Source organism: Choloepus didactylus, chromosome 11 (genome assembly GCF_015220235.1).
Source record: "Choloepus didactylus isolate mChoDid1 chromosome 11, mChoDid1.pri, whole genome shotgun sequence".
NCBI lineage: Eukaryota > Metazoa > Chordata > Mammalia > Pilosa > Megalonychidae > Choloepus > Choloepus didactylus.
The window spans coordinates 47,731,502-47,754,510 of record NC_051317.1 but is presented as its reverse complement, the minus strand read 5'-3'; the positions used below and the strand labels follow the sequence as shown (position 1 = coordinate 47,754,510).

At 33.1% G+C, this 23,009-nt stretch overlaps 1 protein-coding gene across 3 annotated transcripts in view; it reads left to right on the top strand.

Moving 5' to 3' along the window:
• Positions 1-23,009, top strand: part of CDH12 (cadherin 12) — a 1,151,516-nt gene that overhangs the window by 853,931 nt on the left and 274,576 nt on the right. For all 3 annotated transcript variants that reach the window (XM_037799128.1, XM_037799130.1, XM_037799129.1), the window contains one exon: positions 21,795-22,089. In XM_037799128.1, coding sequence (XP_037655056.1) covers positions 21,795-22,089 — 295 coding nt within the window. The remainder of the gene's footprint in view (positions 1-21,794; positions 22,090-23,009) is intronic.

The window sequence follows — 23,009 nt, the reverse complement described above, 5'->3', positions numbered from 1 at the left end:
GGTAGTATCTTTCATAAATTCTATCGGAAGAAAAATGACTATATTTTCATCTCCCCCTTAGGATCATGTCATTGTGGAGTAAATTCTGTAAATAATGCAATAGTATGGAAATTTTAAAGGTATTAAAAATTAAATTATAATTTTTAACATGGATACAGTTATTCTTTGACTAATTAATTTCCTTTTTAAACTCAGGTTTAGGCAATGGCAGGAAGAGGATGAAATAAGAAGGAAGTGTGCATAACAACCTGGGGACAAGTGATTGGGAAACTATGCTGCATGATTTTTGTAAAAAAAATCTACCTACTGATCACGAAATGAAAGTCTGGTCAAAATATATCAAGTGAATCCATCTAATGAAAAATAATTAACTGGTTCAAATGAAGAAGGTCTCTTGATACTACTTAACTCAGTGACTTTCACAATAATTGGATAAACTGCTTTGTAAGGTTGTGTGTTAGTCAGCGTTATCCAGAGAAATAAATTTGACAGGATGTCTATGATATGTATCTGTATCTGTATCCGAGTCTGTCTATCTACCTCAACATCTACATCTATATGTAAATATTATGAGATTTATTCTAGGAACTGGCTCATGTGACTGTGGGGATTGGCAAGTCTGAATTCAATAAGGCAGGCTGTGAATGGAGAAATCCAATGAAGATTTTGAAGAGTTCACCTAAATAAGCTGGCTGGTTGGAATAGAGACAGAAATTCTTTCTGATAGCTGAAATCAGTTCTCCTGTTAAGGCCTTCAACTGATTGGATAAGTCTTTTTTCATTGCCAAAGGCAATTGGTTGTAGATGTAATCAGCCATAGATGCAATCAACTTTCTAAGGACTTAAATCCACAATACACCTCACAGTAACAATCAGGCCACTGCTTGCTTGACCAAAAACTGGACACCAAAATTTAGTCAAATTGACAAATGAACATAACCATCACAGGTGCATCCATTAATAAATTGAAGAACTGCTGGTAGGAACTATATTTTATTTCCTAAATCTTACTAACATGCAGTGTTTGTTAGTTAATTCCATTTTTTGATGGCATATAGTATCTTATGCATTCTCAGACAATTTTTTTGTTGTTGAAAATCTTGTGATTACACATTTGATCTTTCTCCTTTCTTTTCTTTTTTCTTCCCTCCCTCTCTCACTCCTCCCCTTTCCTTCCTTCCTTTCTCTCAGTCTTGTTCTCTTATTTCCTCTTGCCCTCCCCTTTCCTCCTTTCTCTTTCTTTCTTTCCTTCCTTCCATCCTTCTTGCCATTTTGATTCTTTCCTGTTTCCAATTCTCTAAAGCAGTGTTTCTGCTTTTCTTTCACAGGGTGGGTCCTAGAGATACATAGTAAACTGGAAAATCTGATTTTAGGTAATAGGAAAATCATGCAGAAAATACGTTTCCCTTATACCCCCTCAAAGATTTTCCCCCCTTATTAACACTAACATTTTCCATTAGTGTGGTACATTTGTTAAATTGATGAAGCAATATTATTATTGTTATGCTATTGACAATAGTGATTGTTTACATGTGAGTTCACTGTTTCTATTGTACAGTTAATGTGATTTTCTAGGAAATTGCAGCTAGAAACATATATGCACCCTAAAATTTCCCCTTTTAGCCAGTTTTTGAAATCAAAATTTTGGTTAACTTTTTAACCATTTTTTGAACCAATCTTTTAACCAAAATTCCCAAACTTTTAACATTCAAATATACAATTTTGTTGTGTTAATTACATTCATACTGCTCTGCTACTATCTGCCTACCATTCATTAACAAAAGTTTCCATTACCACACACAGAAACTCTGTAATAAGTTAAGAATTAACTTCCCATTCCCTACCCCTACCATGGCCTTCAGAAACCTGTATTCTTATTTCTGACTCTATGATTTAGCTTATTCTAATTATTTCATGTCAGTGAGTGTGCCAGTTTGAATATATTGTGTCCCCCAAACGCCATTATCTTTGATGTAATCTTGTGTGGGCTGATGTTATCAGTGTTGATTAGATTTCTTTGAGTGTTTCTTTGGAATGCACCCCACCCAGCTGTGAGTGATGACTCTGACTGGATAATTTCCATGGAGTGTTGGCCTGCCCATTGGGTGGGCCTTGATCAGTGGAGCCATATAAATGAGCTGACAGGCAGAGGGAACTCAGTGCAGCTGTGAGTAACATTCTGAAGACGAGCTACAGCCAAGAGGGACACTTTGAAGAAAACACAGTAGCTGCAGATGGGAGACAGTTTGAAGACGGCCCTTGAGGGCAGACTCTTGCTCCAGGGAAGCTGAGAGAGGACAAATATCCCAAGTGCAACTAAGAGTGACATTTTTGAGGAACTGCAGCCTAGAGAGGAACATCCTGGGAGAAAGCCATTTTGAAACCAGAACTTTAGAGCAGATGCCAGCCACGTGCCTTCCCAGCTAACAGAGGTTTCCCGGATACCACTGGCCATCCTCCAGTGAGGTACCCGAAGCTGATGTGTTACCTTGGACACTTGATGGTCTTAAGACTGTAACTATGTAACCAAATAAACCCCATTTTATAAAAGCCAATCCATCTCTGGTGTTTTGCATTCTGGCAGCATTAGCAAACTAGAACAGTTAGACAATGCAATATTTGTCCTTTTATATTTGGTTTCTTTCACTCAACATGATGTCTTCAACATTCATCCATGCTGTGAAATGAGATGATCATGTGGATTTTTTTCCTTCATTCTGTTAATGTGGTGTCTTTCATCCGTTGATTTTCTTATGTTGAACCACCGTCGCATATCAGGAATAAATCTCACTTGATCATGGTGTATAATTCTTTTAATGTGTTGTTGGATTTCGTTTGCTAGGGTTTTGTTGAGGACTTTTGCATCTATTCATAAGGGACATTGGCCTGTAATTTTCTTGTATCTTTATCTGGCTTTGGTATTAGGGAGATGGTGGCCTTACGAAATGAATTAGGATGTTCTCTTCTTTTAACAGGATTAGTTTTAATTCTTGTAAAATTCACCGGTAAAGCCCTCTGGTCTTGACTTTGATATTGGTCTATTCATATTTCCTATTTCTTCTTGAGTCTGTGTAGGTAGTTTGTGTGTTTCTAAGAATTTGTCCATTTCATCAAGGTTTTCTGATTTGTTGGTGTACAGTTGTTCACAGTCTCCTCTTTTTTTATTAACTTTATTTATCAAGGATACTTTATGTATCCTCTGATCCTTTTTATTTCTGTGAGGTTGGTAGTAATGCTCCTTTCATTTCTGATTTTAGTTACTTACATCCTCTCTCTTTTTTCCTTTGACATTCTAATGAAAAATTTGCCAATTTTATTCATCTTTTCAAAGAATGAAAATTTGATTTTGTTGATTCTCTCCATTGATTTATTTTTATTCCCTATTTTTTTTATTTCTGCTCTAACCATTGTTATTCTTTCCTTCTCTTCACTTGGGTTAAGTTCTCTATTTTTCTAGATACTGCAGTTGTGAAGTTAGTTCTCTGATTTGAGATCCTTCTTTTTAAAACCACACATTTAGAGCTATACATTTTCCTCCCAGAACTGCCTTTGCTGCATCTCATATGCTTTGGTATGTTGCCTTTTCATTTAAATTGTCTTCAAGATGTTTCATAACTTCTCTTGTGATTTCTTTTTTGACCCTTTCGTAGTTTAAGAGGGTGTTTAATTTCCACATATTTGTGAATTTTCCTGTTCTCTCCCTGTTATTGATTTCTAGCTTTATTCCATCGTGGTCAGATAAGGTACATTGTATGATTTCAATATTTTAAAATTTATTGAGACTTATTCTGTGAGCTAATATATGGGCTATCCTAGAGAATGATCTATGGGCACTAGAGAAGAATTGTATTCTGCTTCTGTTAGGTAAAGTATTTTACATATGTTTGTTAGATCTAGTTGGTTTATAATATTCAAGTCTTCTATTTCTGTATTGATCTTCTGTGTAGATGTTCTGTCCATTATTGAAAATGGTGTATTTAAATCTCCTACAGTTAATATAGAACAATTTATTTCTCTTTTTAAATCTGTCAATACATACTTCCTATATTTTGGGACTCTGCATTATGTGCATTTATATTTATAATTATGATTTCCTATTGAATTGGCTCCTTTATCAGTATGCCGGGACCCTACTCATCCCTCAAAGAGTTTATGATTTGAAGTCTATTTTATCTTACATTAATATAGCAACCCCAGTTCTCTTTTGGTTACTATTTTCATGGTATATATTTTTCTTCATCCATTCACTTTCAGCCTACTTGTGTCTTTGAATTTAAGGTAAGTCTCTGGTAAATAGCATATATTTGAATCATACTCTTTTATCCTAATTTTGGCAATCTCTGTCTTTTGACTGGAGAGTTTAGTCCATTTACATTAAAAAGTAACTACTGTAATGCAGGATGGTCTTTTGCCATTTTGCTATTTGGTCTTTATAAACTTCTACCTTTTTTGGTCCCTCAATTTTTGTATTACTGCCACTTGCAATTTTATTTGATTTTTTTTTTTGTGTATGTGTGTGTGTGTATGTGTGTGTGTGTGTGTGCACCCTTTTGAGTCTCTTTTCATTTCTTTCTGTATGTATTGTTCAGATATTTTCTTTTTGGTTACCATGGTGTTTAATTTTAACATCCTAAATCATTAACAAATTACATCTGATTTGACACCAACTTACCTTCAATAGTATACACAAGCATTGTTCTTATACCTCGCTGTTCCCACTCCTTTTTGATGTACTTTTTACAAATAACATATCTATTTATTGTATGTCCAGAACCATAGATTTATCATTAGTTTTTTATCATTTGCATTTTAGAATCTGTAAGAAGTTAAATGTAGAGTTATATACTAAAATACATTACAAGAATTCTGGCATTTATAATTATCCATGTGGTTACCATTACTGGAGGTCTTTCTTCTATTATGTTTCTTTGATCTTCTATCTAGTGCCCTTTCCTTTCAGTCTGAAAAACTATCTTTTCCATTGCTTGTGCCATAGGTTTAGTGGTGATGAGCTCCATCAATTTTTATTTACCTGGGAATGTCTTAATCTCTCCCTTATTTTTTTTTTTAATTCAGTTTTATTGAGATATATTCTCGTGTTCTCCCTCATTTTTGAAAGACAGTCTCCCTGGATATAAAATTCTTGTTTGTGTGATGGCTTGGAGCTGTATGTACCCCAGAAAAACATGTTCTTAATCTTAATCCATTACTATGAGTGAGGACCCATTGTAAGTAAGACATTTTGTGAGGTTACTTCTGTTAAGGTATAGCCCACCTCAATCAGGCTGGGTCTTAATCCTATTACTGGAGTCCTTTATATGATGAATGAAATTCAAACAGAGAGAGAGAAAGCCACAGAAGGAGCAGCCAGAAGCTGAACATCAACAGAACCCAGAAGAGACAGGAGAGACCAGGAGATGCTGCCATGTGTCTTGCCATGTGACAAAATAAGGATAAAGGAGCACTGGCAGCCAGATCCAGAATGCTTTAGTTTTTGAGGAGAAAGTATCACACTGATGATGCCTTTATTTGGACATCTATCTTAGCCCCAAACTGTGAACAAATAAATCCTCATTGTTTATGCCAAACCATTGCATGGAATATGCTTGAGCAGCCAAGGAAACTAAGACAGTTGGCAATTGATTTCTTTCAACATTTTAAATATTTCTTACAAATGCCTTCTTGTATCCATGGTTTTGATGAGAACTTGGCACTTAAATCTTAACAGGACTGCCTTGTACATAATATATTGCTTTTGTTTTACAACTTCCAGAACTCTTAGCTTGTCCTTAGCATTTAACAGTTTGGCTACTATGAGTCCAGACATGCTTTTCTTTGAGTTTATCCTGTTTGGATTTCACTGGGCTTCTTGAATGATTATATTCATGTCTTACATTGTGTTGAGGAAGTTTTCAGCCATTTATTTGTTTGAATATCCCTTCTTCCACTTTCTTTCTTTCTTCTCCTCAGACTCCCAAAATGCATATATTAAAGCATTCTGGGGCCACAGACTGTTGTTAGTCCTCGGTTCTTCTGTCACGCAGTAAGGCACATGGTGGCATCTCCTAATTTCTTCCTTCTCTTTCAATTTCTATTTCAGCTTCTTGCTTACTGTGGCTTTCACTTCCTCAGTCTTAATTTCATTATGCTTACAAAGGAATCCAGTAATAGGATGAAGACCCTCATCCTGATTGGGCTGGTCCACACCTGAGCTGAAGAAACTTCATCCAAGTCACAATGGGTTCTCACCCACAGGGGTGGACTAGATTTAAGAACATCTTAAATCTAAGACATTAAATTGAGAATGTCTGGAGTACATTCAGCTTCAAACCACCCCAAGGGTCCCCTCAGTTTTTTTCTGAGACTGTGTCTTGTCTTGGTTATGTACTTACTGGTAGCCTTAGGAATTCTCCCATTTACAAGAATCCAAATTCAGTAAGCCTTTTTGCTCCAGGCTGCTTTGACTTAATTGTTCCTACACTGCTTTAGCTGTCCGCTAGCTGCTTTTGGCTACAGGACAAATTCTGGAGGGCAAGCAAGAGAGGAGTTTCCTTGTTCGGTCTCTCAGGCTGCCACTGGATAGATTGGCAATGACACATAGGCACACTTGTGTGCGCATAGGTGTTTCTCTGCTCTCTCTAGAGCAGGGCCAGAGACTCACAGTGGGATCACAGGCTGGGAACAGGGCCAGGTCCCACAATGTGAGCACAGGCTAGCTCCACTCTGTACTGGAGAGGATAGGGGAAAGTCTGGCAAAGGCATCATGAGCTTCTCCTATCATTTTAAAGCTGCATTTCTTTGATGGATGCACTTGCCCAGTTATTGCAACCCTTTACTGTTTTCTGAAACTTTGAGGAAAGTGGATCTGCCAGGTTTTCAAATTGTTCAAAGACTGTCTTGGGACAGCATGCTGGAACATTTTATGCTATCTTATTTGAATAGATATTCTAGCATATTTATATATTGTTATATATATTAATTATCTTTTATTCAATACCCACTAAAAGTTTCAATAGGACTCCTATATAGGATAAAATTCAGACATCTTTCTAATTACAAAAGGGTTTTAATGATCAACTTCTCTCTATCAAATCTCATTTTCCACCAGTTCTCCGACTATGATTTATTCTCCAGCATGATGAACTGATCTTAATACCAGGAACACATCGTGTTTTTGCAAGTCTGTGAATGCTATTCCCTCTAATTCAATGTACTTCTCTACCTTCATTGTTTGAATATTGTATGGCTCCTACAACACATCCAAAAGCTACCCACTCTGGCAGGCCCTCTTGATTTCTACTACTTTTTCAATGTCCCTTGTATACTTTATATGGCTCAATTGATATAATAATCCCTGATGCTTTAATATTTTCTGTTTATGTCTTTCTATTTATGTTTAAAAGATTTGAATGTAAATGAGTATAGGAAGAAATCAAGGACACTGAAGAGGTCCCATATTACTAAAGCAAAAATATTGAGACTTCCACAGCTATCCATTAGCAGCTCAGTGATTGGAGTCTGGTGGAAGGGCTTGTCAGGTTAGTGTACATACTGTAGCCTCAAACAGAGGAGGTAATTCCCTCAGGTCACTAGTCAGTTGCCTGAAACAAAATTGACCTTTAATCATAGATGAGGTCTTGATATCTGTTCCTTCTGTGCCTTTGATCATCATGCTCTTTAAATACAAAAACTAGTCCTTTAGTGATTTAAACAGATAAAGGACATCCATATTGACCAGTGTCTTAATGGATTCTGATTTTGTAGATTTACATGACAGGATCAAGTTAATTATTTTTAGAGGATTTTATTGGATTAAAAATGATTCAAATTAAGATTACCCATTAAAGGCCAATAGCATTTGCCTAGATAACTCCAAATTCTTAAGCCTTCTAGAATCGTCATTCTCCCACAATAAAAATACATCCAAAATGGCTAAAACATGCATTCCATGAATTTCAGTGACTGCTGATTTCTCTGCAAATATACAGATTTTTGGGTGCTTATGTTCCTCCTCATTTCTACTCACAGAATTCTGAATCTATCTCTTATCTCTTATGCTGCAGCTGTTACTTTTTATCCACCCCATTTAACTGAAACATGAAACACAATCCTAATATTTTTGAAACAAAAGTAATCCAAATGTTTGCGAAGTTTTGATGAAACCCTATATAGGGGAAAGTATTTCATCAAACTACAGTCTATTGGAAAATAGAAGTTTTAATACAGTCACTCCTTAAAAGTCCATTTTTCAATCCTTACACTGGCAACTTTTCATTGTTTGTCTTAACATCTTATGAGTGCTTTCCCTACCACTTCTTTTTATCTGTTCCTGTTTTCCTTGTTTTGGACTGCTTTTATGCTTCTTGAGATGTCCATTGCTACCCCAGATTTCTTCTTATATTCTATAAATTAAGAAATTAAGTAATTAACCTGATTCCTAACCAGTCTTTCTCTGAAAGTCATATTCTGATAACCAAATAACCTCCAATAGCATTGTATGAGGGAAAAATAAGGCAGTTCTTTCTTTGGGAAGTGTTACTTTCTGCCTTTTAACTACTTTTCCTGCTATAAATATCATAGATGATGCAAAAATCAATTCTGGACCAATTCTCAAATGTGGTAGATTTTTTTCTAGCTGTTTTTAGATGATTCATTATATAAGTTTGTTGTAAAGGGCCTAGAACCATGAATGTTTTAATTTTCTATGGATGATTAGATCAACTAGTAGAAGAGATGGTGAAAACCAATGCATTGGATATTGATCTCTGAAATATTATCTCTCCTTGAACAAACAAAATATACCAATGTTATTGATTATTCAAAGAGTTCAGAAACTGTGTGTGCTTTGCTCTAAAGTGTAGAAAAATTTGCGATAACTTTGCACTGGTGATTAAAACCTAGATAAAATAATATTTTGACATTAATATAGTCTCATTTAGGGTTCTCAAGCAGTTGAATCATAGCAACCAGATATTCACTTCACTTATTCTGTATTAGAAGGAAATTAATGCAGAAAATTTAAGACCTGAACAGACCCTGAGGTTGTATGGAAGCCTATTAAGGGTCTCAGTTCTGGAGAGAAAGTCTGATGACTGCAATTGTTGCTACCCTTGCCTTTTTGATGATATCCATGCACACACAGTATTATCTGTCTTTTTCTCTCTTGGGCAAAGAAGTGTTGAGATATGGTCAGCAAGAGATTAAAGATCATAGTGATACCAGACAGAGACAATTGATTCTCTGCCTGATGCACTCAAATGACCAATTCCTGAGACACTGGGGTTTCAAAGAGACAAAGAGTTTATTACTAGGTGTGAAGCAGGAGAGCAGGGGGCCCATCAACCTAAAACTCTGTCTTCCCAAACTGCAGTAATTCTGACAGTTTTATAGTGTCAAAAGATGGGCAGGTTTTAGGGTAATGATCACAGTGGCTCAAGATGATGTAATTAGAGGTGGTCTAATTATTGAGTGTGCACAAATTCATTACATGCTTAGTCATGGAATATATGTAAGAAAATGGCAGCTTTAGCATGATGGGCATGATTTTCATAATGAGGTATAAGTCACTTATAGGCTAAAGTCTAAGCTATTGTGCATGTCAGGTGAGCCCTTTTTTGTTAGATCCAGTTTTGACTATCAAAATAACTTTGGAATGGGGATATGTTAATTTTAGGCTGACAAAAGACTCTTTATTAATAAATGTTAGGGGCTGTCTTCAGTGATCATAATACTCTAAAGTCAAAACACTGGATAAAATGGGTACAAGTAAAGGTCAGTGACAAGGTTTTCACAATCACAAGGGCACAAGATAAAGACTATATAGTCATTATCAGAGGTCAAGGCAACTGAATTACAGTTCAGAGATCTCAGGTGTTTCCCTCTGTCTACCTTAATATACCAGAAAGTAAAAAAGGAATGTCTATATAATGATTCAATCATCATAATCATCACTTAAATCCTAACTTCTCAGTTACAATAGACCAAATTGCTCGGTTTAAAAGTCAGTTTATCTTTACTGCAGTTAAAGACTATTAATGTAATGAATACATTCAAATGATATTTTTATCCCGGTAGTTTAATTATCTAGAAAATATGTATATCTTTGGATATGCCAAAGGATGCAGTATTTTATGTGCATTTAGCTTTACATTTTGAAATCTTGCTCATATTTACCTTAATAATACTAAACATTCATTTTGCATAAAATATTGCTTTATAATATCAAAGAAAAGGATTTTAAAACAATAGAAAAAGATGGATGGAAGAAATGAAATATGAGTAGAAAGAACTACAAGAATAAAGATTAAAAAGAGGAACAAGATTAGAATTAGTTTTATTTTAGAGTTAAGATTTGGGTTCATTTGCTGTAATAAAGTTACTAAATATATATACAAAGTAATTACTTCAGGACATACAGCTTTTGAAAATCAAATTTTATATCTGGAACTTTTAGATTGTAGATAAAAACAATTCATTGATCAGATTAATCTTGTTAACACAGCACTGGATAATGTGAGGAACAAATAAAACCTTTAAGATTTGAACACAATGCCTCTTATTCAGTTAAGATCTAATAATAAAAGTAACCAAAATGAAGAAATAGGTGTTAGTGATAATAAATTGGTAAATGATGTCTAACTCTAAAATTATATTTTTATTATTAATAACTGTAATTGGCATTTATTCTAAATCTAATTTCAGGCACACATTTATTACTATTCTGAGAAATAACTAGATTCAAAGAGTGTATATAAAATTCACTTTTATTCAAAATAGAGATTCCATTACTGTCTGATAGGAATAGTTTATTTTCTGGGAATGTTTTATTACCTGAAACCTGAGTTTGTGAAAATGTTTTACAGCTTTTGAAATACAGGAAAGAAATGATTTTAACCACCTCTTCCTTCATTTTCTTGCCAAATCTAGGCACAAAGCAAGTGACTTCCACAACTCTTAGAGAAATCTTTATTAATGTATTCTGACACTATTAAATGACATCATATAATCTGAGTGATCTCAAGTTATAAAACATGAAATCTGACAAAATTGTTAGGATGCATCTCAGATACAGCCACACATACAATATCCAAGGAGACAAAGGAAGATGAAAGATGAAAGATGAAAAATAGTATATATTTTTATTCTTTAATGGTTGTATAATATATCCTAGCAGATCATCTTTTGTTGCTCTGGAGCATTGCGAATAGTCTTTGTACTTCTTAGCTTTTCCTTAGCATATTTCTGGGGAGGCATGGGCCTCTTTGAAATGGATTTCTACCTGCTTTCCAAATGATAAATAGCTTTAGGTCTGTTAGCCAGGGAAGGGAGTTCTCAGCTCACCTTGGGCAGTTAAAAGGAATTCCTAACCTTGTAAAGTGTGATTCCTCATGTTCAAATAGCAACAGTCAAGCTAGGAAGAACAAATGACCCCTCTCAAGAGAGGAGAGTGGCACAGAATGTCAAATATTCTTGGGCATTCAGTGGCTTCCTAAAGACAGAATTTGCATTACAACATTACTCAGAGTTACTGACCATCCTTGGGGCTGGTCTCCTTTGTCTGTAAACAATACCTTAAACATAATCTAATGGCTTTGTCGCTAACATATTTGCCACTCTAATATTCCAAAAGGCAGAATGAGTATTATTAACAAGAGCCCAAGCAACTAATTAAAAGGAAACATTAAGTATGTTGTAAGTATTTTATCAAGAAGAATACAGCAAAAGTAATATGTTTGATACAAAATGAAGTTATTTCATCCAAGGAAACTCACATAAGATAGTATCAATTCATTTTGGTCAGATTAAGTGAGTGAATCCTACATGTTTATAAAACAGTTACTAGTAAAATTGTGCAAGTTAGTCTCATACACTTCATACTGTACCATATTACTAAACCATTTGATATTGCTAATAATCATAGATTTTAAAACTAGTAATTAACATTTATATGCCATTCTTAAACCAAAATGTACTGAGGCATGCCCTATACAAGGAAAGTTTCCCTTATATTTGAACATGTTTATAGAGATGGCTGGCAGATGATGTCTGTAACTTATGTTACAAGATCTCCATATTAAGTAGGACATGCTTTTATGCTACCACTTTTTGCTCATATATATTTTGAGCCTGCAAAAGAAGATATTGTAAGATAGATAACATAATAAAGGGCATATCAAGAGGTTTTGGTTCCTTCAGACAAATTTAGAATGGGGTACACTTTCATGAAAAAGATAATGACATGTAAACAAAACAATATGAAAATGGGTGATCCTTCTATATTTAAAGACATAGAGATACAAAAAATAAGTTCAATACTTGAGATTTGCCAGGATCCATGTTCAGAAAAATAAAATAAATGAAGAGTTATAAAAGATTTTTGGAGAGACAAGTGAGGAAAATTGAATATGGGCTAGATATTAGGGGATGATAGGGATTTAAATTAAGTTTATTAAATTACATAGTAATATAGTGATTATATAGGAAAGAGCCTTGTTTTCAGGAAATTGTTGCTAAGGTATTAAGTGTGAATTGTCATGATTTGGCAAATTTGTTTTAAATAGTCCATACATGAAAATAAAACAAATCTAGCAAAATGCTGACAAGTGCTCAATGTAGATAGTAAGAACATGGATCTACATTGTATCAATCTTCCTATTTTACTGTTCATTTGAAGTTTTATATAATATAAATTTTGGATAAGAAATATAATGGATTGTCCATCTACTTTTAACTCCTCTCTTGAGACCATAATTAATTTATAGTTATGGGGGAAAAAATAGTCAAACCATTATCCGGATAAGAATGTCATGGAGGTCATCAGAGGGTTTAACCAATTTCTGTAAAATAGAAAGTGGGTAAAATCTGGTGACTGATCAAAGTAGTCCTATGAATCTACATACTAATGTTCGCATTGAGAGGGTTACAGCTAAGGTGGGACAACTTGGAGAAAGACCCAGAAATACCAGTTGTCACAGGGATCAGGAATGAGACATGGAGGGGAAAGCCCACAGATTAACTGATTGTCCATATACAGAATTTCCAATTCTCCCAACCTCCATGAAGATGCATGGATTCCAGGCATAAATGACCAGAAAGTTAAAAGAAAGACAAACAGAAAGAAAGAATGTAAGAAGGAAGGAAGGAAGGAATGAAGGAGAGAAAGAGAGAAAGAGAAAGAAAGAAAGAAAGAAAGAAAGAAAGAAAGAAAGAAAGAAAGAAAGAAAGAAAGAAAGAAAGAAAGGTTCTTCCATAGAGAATCTGAAAAGAGTAAAGGCAGTGATCGGCCCCCATTTGCTTAAACACCTCCCTCCAAGACTATCTGGATTTAAAGGAAATGATTACTTCCTCTCCTATTCATATTAGAAAAAATATATATAAAAAAAAATCATCTCACAAAGTCAAAGCTCCAAGTTAGATTATTCATCTTTAAATATGAACAGACAACTAAGAATCATCAGATATTTGAGAAAAACCTGAATTATGAATGACAAAGATTCAAATTACCTAAACAGAAAAGTCATCCTGAAGGAACATATAATCTAAGGAAAACACATGCACACACATTAATTAGAGTCTTCAAAAAGATTCCAGGAAACCCAGGGTACACAAAACAGGATATGATTCTACAAAAAAGAGGGAACACTCAACAGAAAAGAAGGAAATCTTGAAATCTCTGAAATCAGTTTCTGTCTGTGTGGTATATGTATATTGACTTTGAAATTAAGAAAGGTATTAATAAATAATTGAAAAATAAATTTGGAATTTTTCACAAAATAAAAAATGCAGGGAAATGACTAATATGGAGAAAAATATATATGATTTATGAAGAATGCATGAGGTCTAGCATTCAACAAATAAATTCCAGATGAAGAACAGAGAGAACAGAGGGTAGGAAATAATCATAGATACAATGCAAGGGAATTTCTCAGTGGTGAAAGAAAACAGTTTTCAAACTGAAAGAATTTGCTAAGTTCCTGCTATCATTAATTTTATATGTCAACTTGGTTAGGTCACGGTGTCCAGTTATTTAGTCAAACACTGGCCTGGATTTGCTATGGAGGTATTTCACAGATGGGATTAGCATCTATGATCAAGTAAAGAAGATTATTCCCAATAATGTGGGTGAACCTCATCCAATGTGTTGAAGGCCTTAAATGCAAAAAACAAAAACTGAGAGCTCCAGAAAGAAAAATTCTGGAAAAAAAAGTCTGCCTCAATTCTACGTCATCTATTCCTTTTTGAATTTTCAGCCCACTGGCTGACACTATGGTTTTTGGACTAAAAACTTCAAAAGAAAACTCTTACCAGAATTCCATCCTACTGACTGCCTACACATCTCTGACTTCCCTGAGCCAATTCCTTAAAATAAATTTCTTTATACACATATACACACGTATGCAAACACACGTGTATCTATATCTATATCAATAGTTGTACCTATATATCATGTGTTTATATATCGTGTACTTGTATATCATGTTGGTTCTATTTCCCTGGAGAACCCTGACTAATACAGTTCCTAATTCAAGAAACACAAGCACACATAAACTCACACCTGGAGGCAGTGCTCTGAATACTTAGAATACTAAAATAAAGAGAAGACTGCAATACATTAAAGAAAGATAAGAGGAAAATGACAAAAAAAAGAAAAAAAACAGGCGCTTCACCTACAAAGAAATAATTGGACAGACATTAGGCTTGTCGTTGGAAACAGTGTAATATTGGTTTCCAGAAGACAAAGGATACATGCTTTCAAAGGTTTGAAATGGAAAAAGGCCTTCAAAGATGTGATGGGAAATTGTTTCCAATCTTGAATTATATATCCAAGCAATAATGAGTCATGTGTGAGGTTGAAGTAAAGGTTTCTGACCAGAAATACTCAGGTAATACATCTGTCACAGAACCATCTTAAGCGGTTTCAGATTGGTTCACGCAAAACAAAAGGGTAAATAACGTTAGAGGAAAATGAAAGATCTGGTAAATAGTGTTTCTAAATCAAGAGATTAATAAAGGAAAATTTCAAGTTGACAGTGTGTAGCTGCTTTTGTTTTGGTTAGGAAGAAAGAAGACTCCCAAAAGGAGGAATGTGGGTGTAAAGGAGATTTGATGCTGGTCCTGAGAAGTGGGGTGAGCTTAAGGAAATGAAAAAAAAAAATCAAATTTTGGAAACAAGCAAAAAATAGACATTACAGCAAAACTATCTGCAAAATGAAAATCTAGTAATCATATAGGCATAATATATTATTTGGAATTGGAATATTGAGCAAAAATATTAACATAATTGTAATTATCAAGGCAGTGTTAATTTTTATGTTTTAACATTAACCAGTGGGCAAAATTTGGAAGGCTTAATTCTAAGAAGATACCAAATTTACATAGCTTTCAGCTGAATTCTGTATAATACAGTAGAAAGGGAGCTAGGAGGAAAGGGGCAGGAGAAATGAAAGGAGAAGTGTAAGGCAGCAGTCCTATGATTTTAGAAAATGGTCAAGCATAAATACACACTGATTGAATTGAATTCAGAAACAAAATTATATGCCTACTATTTAGATGAGTGTTTCATTGGCAAAAAATGAATAAAATAAATGATATCAAAACTCTATTGGAAAATAAAAAAAAGACAAAATTAAAAAAACAAAAAGAAAAGAAAAAGAAAACTATTGGAAAAATGAAAGTGGTGTGGTGGTTTGCAAGTCAACAGATATTCTCAAAATTGCTAATTAAAAAAATATAACCCATGCATTCTTTGAACAAATAATCATATAAATATAAATAATTTGTATTTAATCTTATATATAAGAACAAAAATAGAGTTAAAACCTGATATGCCTTAGTGAATGAGAATGGGAAGGGTAAAGTTGTTCATTCTAAGCTCTTTTGTATTAGTTGATTGTTAACCAATTCATGAAGTACTTTGATTAAAATGTGGTTTTTAAATTTAAACAGATATAGTAGATTCAAATTTATTGACACAGAAAAATGTTTGCAATATATTTCATGTAAAAGAAACAAGTTGCAAAACAGTTTGAAGTATATGAGACCATATTTTGTGGAAAAAATAAAAATGAATATACATACATATATTATGTATGTGTGTGCATGTATGCCACAGTATATGTGAACACATGCTTAGGAAAATAATTTGCAAGGATATACACAAAATTAATAATTTTATTAGTAATGGAATTGGTGATATTTTCCCCTTTTAATTTTTCCATAATCATTCACAGAATTTTTTTTTTTTTTTTTAGTTTAAAAGTTAGGCATTCAGGAAAGAGTGGAAAGGAATAGTTATGAAAGTAAATGAGTGAAACAGAGTCAGAGCCACAAGGAGCACTTTTTAAGTTGGCAGCCATTTAAATGAAAAAAAAATTATGGTTTTAAATATTATTTCAAGAGCAAAATGATTATAAAAATCATTTTTGTGAAACTCCATAGAAAATGTTTTTTATTAATGCTCCATTTTCCATTATCTTCTTCCTGCTATCTTGACTGCCTTGTTAGAGCCCCACATAGTAACTCTTCAGAGTGGTCATTTTACATCTTCCCCCAGGACATGTGACAGATTGTTAGGGACTACATAAAGACCAAAGTTGTATATTAAATAGTTACTTTTAGCAGTCGATTTGGTCTTAATGGAGTATCTGTAGTCACTTACGTAAGTATATGTGTATGTATTTTGCACTTTTGCAAACATACACACATATACACACATAGGGCTAGAAATAATATTAGCTGAGCACAATTTTTGGTTTTCATACAGAAATTACCTTTTCAAAATCAGATGTCTGTCCTCCTAACACATCCCATTCTGTCTTCACGCCCAGTAACCACACCCTATCCTGGCAAATCGCAAATGAAAATAAAATCACTGCTGCATGCTGTGACATAAAAAGCATTTTTCATTTTATGTGCATTTTTTAGCCCAGAGAAAATAATAAGAAATTCCTCTTTTTGTGAAGCAGTTTCTAAAATATAATAATTACTTAACTCTTTTGATGAGGTTTCTAAATACTTTTAAACACTGGAATTCAAGATTTGCTTACACTCTAAAACTAGACATCACTAACTTTTTTTTCAGGCCTCTCCTGGCATCTCATTTTCACGCACCATCTGAGATGACTTGGAAAGTATCGGAAATAACAACACCATTTCCACAAAACAGCTTCCCGGACAGTGCATATTTCTACATCCATCATTTATGGAACTCTGTTTCTGGGAGAATTTTTATTTCAAGTGTCAATACTAAAAGATGATATTATTGGTTTTGGTGTCTGCTGTCAGTAAATACTTTCAGCACCTACACAGAACCTGTTTTTAATTCTTGGAATAAGGAAAATTTCTTGTTTTTTTTTTTTAAAAATTGCTGTCAAGGGGAATAATTCTATCCCTTTGGAATAATTATCTTGCCTTATGTGAAGCTTAAAGTGACTGTACAAAATGACATCATGTGATTTTTTGTAGTTAACACAATCCAACTATGAGGGCTATACATGTGAGTCCTTCTGTTACCCTACTTTCTTCCTTATGAAAATGAATCTAAAAACTAGCCCCACAGTATAAAATAAGCCTGAATTCCATTGCTGAAAGACTGGAGAAAGCTATTCCATCTATAGAGATTCCAATTTCTGGAATCATTCAAGATAATTTGACTAATACAGTATGTGGAATATCTTTCCAGATATGATACAGGAAACTTAGAATATGGAGTGACCCCAGCCTTGACCCCTGGAATATATTATAGCATCATCTCTGAAAGAACTCATATTTGAACCTTTTACTTTTTGACTACATGAAGTTTTCAAGATGAAGAGAGAGAGAGAGAGAGAAGGGGGGGTGGAGCTGAAAGTCAAAATATGTAGCATTGCTTTATCTTTGCAATGAAAGACAGATGTATGGATTGTGACTAAAAGTTTATTTATTCAGTGCTTAAAAGTCTCCTCTATTGAATGTAATGGAAAACTTTAATCTCTTTGGTTAGGATTAGACTAGGTTGTATTTTTGTTTTGGATATGAGAAACCAAGCATCAGATTGTTGTAATTTCTTGCTCAAAGTCAATCACTAAACACAAGGGTGAGGAAAGAAATCTTATCATCTATGTGATCTTAGCATGCTTAATCTTTTCTGCATCTCAGTTTTTTCATGAGTAAATCTGAAGTGACAATGCATCTCTTAAGGTAGAGGTTTCAAAGGAAATTGAATTAAAACATAATCTTGCTGATGGTAGACATTCACATTTTTGATAATTTTGTTAATTCATTTTCTAATATTAGTGTCACATTATCAATTAGGAAATTTAATGTTTATAAGACATCCCAATACACAAAATGTATTACTTCTTACTTTCTTAATATTTATTAATATCATATTTTATTTAAATATTATTTTCTTGAGAGGAGAAAAATGTCCTTAATATATAGATTCTTAAATATTCATTATTAAATGACCACACCCTAGTAAAATAGACAAACTATTTGAACAAACAATTCACTTAATTAATTAATTAATTAATTGCTTTTCAGCTGTATAGCATGACGTGTACATTAAGTGCTCAACTATTTTATTTTTCTTAGATGTTGCTGGTGGCAGTAACTTAGTGTAGATTTGGGGTGGGACTTTTCAGCAACATTTTTTAAAATTCAGAAACATTTTTTGCCTTGGTAATTACCCTTTTATGATGCATTTTAAAGAAATAAGGCAGAGTGAACACTCCACACACATGCTTACAATTAGTTGTTTATTTTTGTCTATAAAATTACTGTAATGTTTATGATAGGAAAAAATAGACAATGTCCATTGAATCATTCAATTTCATTGAATGAATATAATGCAGCATTAAAATCTATTTTTTTTAAATTTTGAAATAATATCAAAAATGATTATGGTATTTTGTTATTGAAATGTCATCTTAGATTTTTTAAATCATGTGTATAAGTATATAATACCATGGAAATATATATATATATGTGTGTGTATTAAAAACCAAAGGGTAAAACAATGATAGGAAAAGTTATTACTAGGTAAGGAAATGATTTTTCATTTTACTTTTCCATTCTCTAAGATTCAAGTTATTGGATATCTGATGTAAAGAAAATACTAGAATACCCAGCATCAGGCCAGCATCATTTCTTTGATATTAGAATTGACATCAGATAAACGCCTGAAACTTAAGCTGGTCACCCATGTGCCTAAATCAATCAATACTGAGTATTCACTTTTTAATATTGTCACTCAGTGAATGATGCTGCATATGATCTCTTTTAACATATTATAATGCAATAAACTTCTATAAAAATTAAAATCCTCTCAAGTATTTTAAATAGATTAACTTCATTTCAGTTAAAATTTCTAACGTATTTTCATATATTACTTCTTAGCTCAAATCTATGCAAAACTCAGCTTTAAATCAGATGGGAAAATGTGCAAAAGTGAGGGGTAGCAGCAACTTAATTGAATTTGGATCTTGAATAGAGTTAAAAACACATTTGCTTCCTCATTCTTGGGTCAATTTAAAAAGAAAGCAGTTCTGATTTTAGCTAAGAGAGGATTTTTTTGTAACTCAACTTGAATTCCATTGTAAAAAAACTATCTAGCACTTCCTCGGTTCCTATTACACAACCACATGTTCTTTTGAGATGTTGGCAAATTGGATCCAGTTTATAATGCTTTGACTTGGAGCTTTTAGTTATCTCATATCTCTAGAAAAATTTGCAAGCAAACACAATATCTACTTTGTTGACTATCTTTAGTAGTGTGGATGAAATTTGTAATTCAAAATTCCTAAGTTCAAAGAACATTTATCTAGTGTTTGATTGTATGCTTGACTCTTCCTATGCTTCACAGCAGTTTGTAAAAAAAATTTTTTTTTCTCCTAACAATTACAGCAGTTTTCCTTAAACTTGAGTACATTATGTAGAAAATTAAAAAAAAAAAAAATCAAAATCTTGTGCCCCTTATGTTCTTATTGTTTTAATTATGTCAGTTAGCCAGGTACAGGTTTTACACAAATATGGATTCAGAATTTATTTGAAGTACATAAAAATTCACAAATAAACTCAGTTTAGTAACATTAATTTGACGGATGACTATGTTATTTGGCCTAATCCATAATGTTGAGTTTAATAGAAAAGGTCTGGCTACGGTTGAGCTTATATTAAATCTGCTTTTGCGTTTTGAAATTAATAATTCTAATACTCAGAAAGACAATTTCCGAAAGGATATTCACATAATTTTAAATAACTTTGAGGCTCTTTTGGTGTTGCTACTTTAAGAAAAACAGAGATCATTCCTAGCCAAAATTTTGCAAGACAGCTGTGCTGGTATGCAAATTTTTGCAGAGTCAAAATGTTTATGGGCATATTTAAAGTTTAATATTCTTACTTTGGGTGGTCTGTTGATGGAAGTGAGCTATTAAACATAAATGCAAACCTGGACATTGAAATTAGGTGGCTGAACCCCAATTAGCCAAAATAGTTTATATAATATTTTAAGTCACATCATCTGAATAAAAAACAATATATGTAACATATATATATTGTTATATAAAACAATATATATAACATATATAATATAAATTTTTTATATATTATATTACTTATATTAATTATGTGTGTATATAATATTTTATATTATATACACACATTCATAATATATATATAATGAATTTATACATTCATTATATATATATACATTCATTATATATATATAATGAATTTATACATTCATTATATATATATACATTCATTATATATATATATAATGAATTTATACATCTCCAAGACTATGTCTTTCCATTTATTTTTGGGCTCCAGTTTGGAAAACACTGACTTACGATACATAATGATAATTTCTCTTCCCTTTGATTCTATCCTTTTATCTCTGTTTTAGTGTTTCTTACTCCAGGCTGTAATATAGTGAACTACACATGTTGAATTTCAAAATATGGTGAATTTGAATTATTTTCTGTATTATAAGATTTCAAATACATTGATTGAATTAGAAAAAAACATTTGCCTCTGAATCTGAAAGGATAATCAGCTATTCTGTCAATCATTTGGCTGACTAATATTGAATATCTCATTCAAACTCAGTCTTTTAAAGTGAGCTACTCTACCATATGTACCTGAAAATTCCTGCTTTGCCAAATCTCCCCTTTCTTTTGAAATAAAGAAAACACGATGATTTCTGAGTTTCTTACCTATTTCCCACTAAATTAAGGTCTATAATTACTATCTTCAGCCTTGAGAGCCATAAACCTTGGAAGGTTTATGAGTTCGTATTTATAAGCTAATTATTTTTATGGAAACAATAATTTAAAATAGAGGAACACGTACACTTAAGATTTGTGCTTTCATTTTATGAAAAATTTACCACCCAAGGGACACAAAAGAACTAAATACAAATGTTCAACTTAATGTTTCTATGTATGCTGATGTATTTGGAGGCTGTACTCCTGACGTGTGAAATTTATTTTGCAGTGCATTGAAAAATAAGATGTAGTGATTGGTAGATGAACAGAAGGATGGATGATAGGTAAATATGTGATAAGGCAAATATTTAGAGTAAAAGGTGAATGGTTAAATCTGTGAGGTATACAGGTATATATGGGTGTTTACTGTAAATTTTTTCAACTTTCCTACGTGTTTAAATTTTTTATAATCCCAAAAAAAAAAAGAAAATGAAACAATTTTTTTTCACTTTTTTGATTAAAAAAAATAAACTGCAAAGTGAGATTTTTAACATGAGATCATCTCTTTAATGAGTTTCTTCCCCACCCTCTCTCTTTCCTGTAAAGCTCCACTCTGACTTGGACAAGGGAGAGGGCACTGTTAAATACACCCTCTCAGGAGATGGCGCTGGCACCGTTTTTACCATTGATGAAACCACAGGGGACATTCATGCAATAAGGAGCCTGGATAGAGAAGAAAAACCCTTCTACACCCTTCGTGCTCAGGCTGTGGATATAGAGACCAGGAAGCCCCTGGAGCCTGAATCAGAATTCATCATCAAAGTGCAGGATATTAATGATAATGAGCCAAAGTTCTTGGATGGACCTTATGTTGCTAGTGTCCCAGAAATGTCTCCTGTGGGTGAGTAGGCAAATTAAAATTCCATCAGATGTTACAAGGTCTCTTCTATTATCTCTGCAGGTTGACTTATTCATCAAAAATTGAACTTGTAATTCGGATGATTATTCTTCACCTGTAAAGGGTAACTTATTTTTATTTAGTTTTTGAACTTTTTTTCTATTTTATCTGTTCTTTTTCTTCCTATCTAAAGATAGTCTCTAAAGTATATAATATTAATCACTGTTTTACAAACTGTGAATTTACCTGAGCTCATAGACTCCTTTTGTACTCTATGAACCAAATTCACTTTGCACTTAAATTCATTTTGCCATTATAATTCCATATACCTACAAAGTGCTAGAGATAACTACCACACACAATACATAAGAAATAGTAATTCTTAGCTCAAAGGAAATTATGCAAAGTGTGCACTGCTTCTGAATCTACAAATGGTTCAGAAAGGGTTGTGCTAAGTCCTTTGCGGCTATGGATAGAGCTTCCAGAAGGGTGATATTGTTTCCCTAGTGAGTAAAGCAATCCACAGGAGTTACACCATCAAACCAAGAAGCAAATAAAGTTGTCCAATCATTATTAGAATAAATGCATAATTAGTCTCTAAGTATCCTCACTATGCATAATAATTTTTCATGTAATTTATATTCCAATATCAACTTAAATTTTCAAAGTACTATAATATGTGTTATAAGGTCAAAGAGTTATGAATTCTAGCTCTAAGCAAAATTGTAATTTACAACTTTTTTCCTTGGTATTCACTACCAATCCCTCAATTTCTTGCAAAGTAACTTCTGCTTCCTATTATATTCGTAAGATAAAGCTACTCATCACTTCTAGGTTACAACTTGAAACTCATGTGTGAGCCTTTGCTAATATTTCCTAAGTCTGACATTCCTCAGAGGGCTCCTGCAGCCTGTATAACTACC